At 38.1% G+C, this 3,993-nt stretch overlaps 1 protein-coding gene across 1 annotated transcript; it reads right to left on the bottom strand.

Moving 5' to 3' along the window:
* Positions 1-1,844: 1,844 nt before the first annotated feature.
* VCUG_02079 (uncharacterized protein) lies at positions 1,845-3,993 on the bottom strand (the record flags this gene model as incomplete). The annotated part of the gene is made up of 1 exon (XM_008076901.1): positions 1,845-3,993. A coding segment is annotated over one exon (2,100 nt), but the record flags the coding sequence as incomplete, so codon positions are not given.

Raw genomic sequence — 3,993 nt, 5'->3', positions numbered from 1 at the left:
ACCTAAGGTGGCAGAATACCAGAAGCTGAAAAGTGAAATATGTGACCAGATCAGCAAGTTGGATGAACAGAACCCTCTGCTCATGTTGTTCAAAGCACGGGATACATACAGCTTCATCAGATATTATCTGTTGAAGGATCCCCAATGAGAGTGCAGATATGATGCCTCGTTAACATCAGAAACAGTTAAGTAAAAGTATCATTTCCGAATACATACTAAGAGATGTGTTTTATTGTTTCCTTACCAATTTCGACATGATCTTCTCTTTCGTACTCTTTTATTCTGATGTATAACTCTCTTGTTTTATCCTACATTTGATGCTGTTAGACACAGGTTTATTTACGCTTCTGCTGATCTCCAAATTGTGTAGGAGCTTAGTCCTAGGAATGCTGAGTTCATGCATAGTAATCATAACCTCTTTATTCCAAAGTTTTTGCATTTTACTAGTTCTACGATAACTATTAATTACATAGGTGAAACATTTTCCGCTGTTATTATAGCTGTTTCTGAACATTTATACTGTTGCATACAGAAGATAACACTGAACAAAAGGAAGTGGAATAAACATCACTAAATACCATGCTTGTTTAACTAATATATAGAATTGAGATCATGTTTTCCAACAAACGAAACTTGATGAGTGTTTAGATATAAGTCCCTTGCTGCTATCATATCCGATTATATTGCATCTCTGTTCCACTGTTAATGCGGCTCTTCATGAAGATTTTATTTAACATCGCAACTATTCGCTACACCAACATGGTACATGCTGATTGTCATAAAACCATATTAATGTTGGCTATTTACAAACTGCTTTTCTAGCGAGATCACTTACCGTACCTGTTTGTGTCAAGGGTTAGACAATAACTTATTCATGCAGTCAACAATTCTAGATCCTGCTTCATAACAACACTCATCTGTCATATGAGACTATTCTAAGTAGCTAGTGGTATCTGGAAGATGAAATACCAACAATTTTTTGATTATTCTTAAACTACTAGAGGTTACACAACAAGAATCAGAAAAATCATTTCTTGCATCATAAGATATACACTGTTAAATACTTATAGAACAATTTGCACTCTTCACTCGATACAAATAACTCATTTCATACTTTACTTTCTTGGTTGTGCTCCTCTTTCGATCTTCTTGGTGGGTGGCAAAGTGATAGTAAACAGAATCAATGTGTGAACCTGGCTTTATCATTTGTTGCATGTCAAAAAAAGAATCTATTGGCAACCCGCTGCAGTAATACCTCTTACACAGAAACCATCTCTAATCATGCACGGATTGTTACTGGAAATGTTTCGTCCTTGGGCATAGAAGCTCAACACACCTACCACTATTGCTGTGGTGACCAGATAAATTTGTGTTGTCAGCATAACATCGTGCAAGCTAGGATTTACTGTGTGTTCGGTATCAACAAAACATCCATACTCTAACGAACAGGCATGCTTTTCAACGATCAATAATCTGCACCTTTTATTTTCTGCAGAGCTAATAAACCGGTAATATTAGTCGTAGTAATACAAACTAGACTATCAAGTTTCACATTTCTTCTCTTTAAAGGTTACTACCATCTATTTGTACTTCAACCTTGAATACACCCTTGTGTTCTGTTGAACCGTAAAGACGATCAATACATCCGCTGCATTGCTGCCACTATTTTTGGTTCACAACTCGTAACAAAGCCTTTCATAATCAGATACCGATACTATAACATCAATTCAGCATCTGCTGCCTATCATTTACAGCAGAAATAACGAATAATATATGAGATCACAAATACCCATGATCAATTTATAAACGGTAATAAACATAAAACACTATATGCGTCATCAGAATACTGACATATTTGTTTTTAATCAACCTATCATAAGCCATTCAAAGCATTCACTCATCAACTGTGCTCATTTTATGTCTGTTCTCCTTGATTAATCGTCTCAACGCTTCTATCCGTGATTTTATTTCTCTGTAAACCTTATATGCTAGCTGATTCTCTGCAGCAAAATTCCTATGATGTTCTACAATGCTAAAAAACAGCTTAGTTGCCAGCACTATGTTATAGTTGATATTACTTTCCAGTGCCCGTAGAACAAGATACAGCGAACTATTATCTAGTCCGGATACAATACCACCCACGTCTCCTAGACCCAGCTCCTTGATGACGCCAAATAACGTATCATAGCTGTTGTCTTCTCTGCTCTTTTCCAATTCCTTGTGGAACTTGTCATATGCCCCAATATTTTCTATTTCCAACTCGTCCTCTGACTCCGAGCTGGTATCCCTCACCAACTCATACCTATCCATTTCATATAAATACACGCAGTATTTGCCAGCAGCTACAAGATACTCATCGTTGTAATCAAACAGCTTTATGTCAAAGTTCTTATACCGCTTGATAATTTCGTTCTTCTTATAGCAGTGGATATCATTGTCGGCTGCCAAAAACATGTCCTTGTTGTGTCTCATGAACATTACGCTGGATGAGTTGACATAAAACGTTTTTCTGCACTCGCCAAACTCAGTTCCCCACAACTTCACCAACTTGTCTGCTGAACAGCTGACCACTGATTTGCTATCGTTACTAAAGTCAAAACAGCGGACAGGCAGAGAATGGCCATAGAGACTCATAACCAATTCCATGCTATGCACCTTGTAGATATTGATCTTGTTGTTGTAATTCGATATTCCCACCAGTTTTTCATCTCCGCTGAATCTGATGAACACTATTTCTGACTCATCTGTTACAGTGCACTTCACATTCCACGATCTATCCATGACATGCAGTTCATTATTTCGCGCAACCCCAAAAAAGCTTGTGCTTGTGCAAACTGCAGATACATTCTCCATTTTTTTCGTCTTTTCTAACTCTAGCGTGTCTATGCTGTACATTGATACACCCTCACAATCCACTAACACAATTGAACTGCCAAACAAACACATATCACGTGTCTTCACCTGTAAATCCTTGCTGTTCACAAGTATTAGTTCTTTACTATTTATAGCACCCAGAACGTTTCTTCTCCCTATCACCTTCCATTCTATCAACTTGTCTTCTGATAGGGTGAAAATAACATCTCCACAAAGCTTTATCTGCATGATTTCATTTCTGTGATAACACAAAAACACCATTTTATGCGCAGATTTCTCCATCAATATAACTTTATTGCTCGTATCTATTCCGTAAATATCTTTTCCTATCCACGTGATAGCCCGTACCTTCACGCTTACAGGTTGCAAATCTCTGATCTTCAATAATTGTCTGCTTGTCCTTGTTGCGGATGTGTTATCAACATTTTTTGATGGTATCGAATGCTTAAATTCTGTTGCATCGTTCTCTCTCCCATCACCAGAACATACGCCTCCTTGTTCCTCGTTCTCCTGTGCTACACACCTCCCGCCTACTAAATCATCATTCAAGACCGTGGTTCGACCGCTTGCTACCTCTTTGTTCATGTGATACTCCTCATCAGCTTTTTCACTCTGTTTCTCAGCACTCAACATAGAAATTGTTTCACCTCCACTTTTCTTTGGCACAATGCTGATATCATACCGGTATACTAATTTCTTGCTCGTTAAAACGTATAACTCTCCATTCACATCACGGACTGTGTGTGCCTTCTTTATGTTCAAACTGCTCTCCATCAATGTTCTTTCTCGTAGGTCAAAAAACAAAACCTGACCGTTCTTGTTCAAGAATACCAAAATGTTTCCCAGAACGCAAAAACTCAGCACTTCCTCCTCCACTTCAAGTACATGCACAGGATGCAACGTGCCGTATTGATAGATGCAAAATTTGCAGTTCATGTAACAAACAAAATATGTGCTGTTGTGCATCACTGGCAGATTAGTGATCCCTTGCCGCTCATACTCCATTACTATTTCGTTTTTCATGATATCATAGCTGCATATTCGTCCAGCTGTCCCTATGTAAAGCTGCTTATGGACATAGAAGAGCGATCCGATCCTTTTCCTTCCATATCTAAAGCC

This window comes from Vavraia culicis (genome assembly GCF_000192795.1).
Source record: "Vavraia culicis subsp. floridensis unplaced genomic scaffold supercont1.42, whole genome shotgun sequence".
In the NCBI taxonomy this organism is placed as follows: domain Eukaryota; kingdom Fungi; phylum Microsporidia; family Pleistophoridae; genus Vavraia; species Vavraia culicis.
The sequence above is the reverse complement of the archived record's forward strand: the minus strand, read 5'-3'. Positions and strand labels throughout refer to the sequence as shown.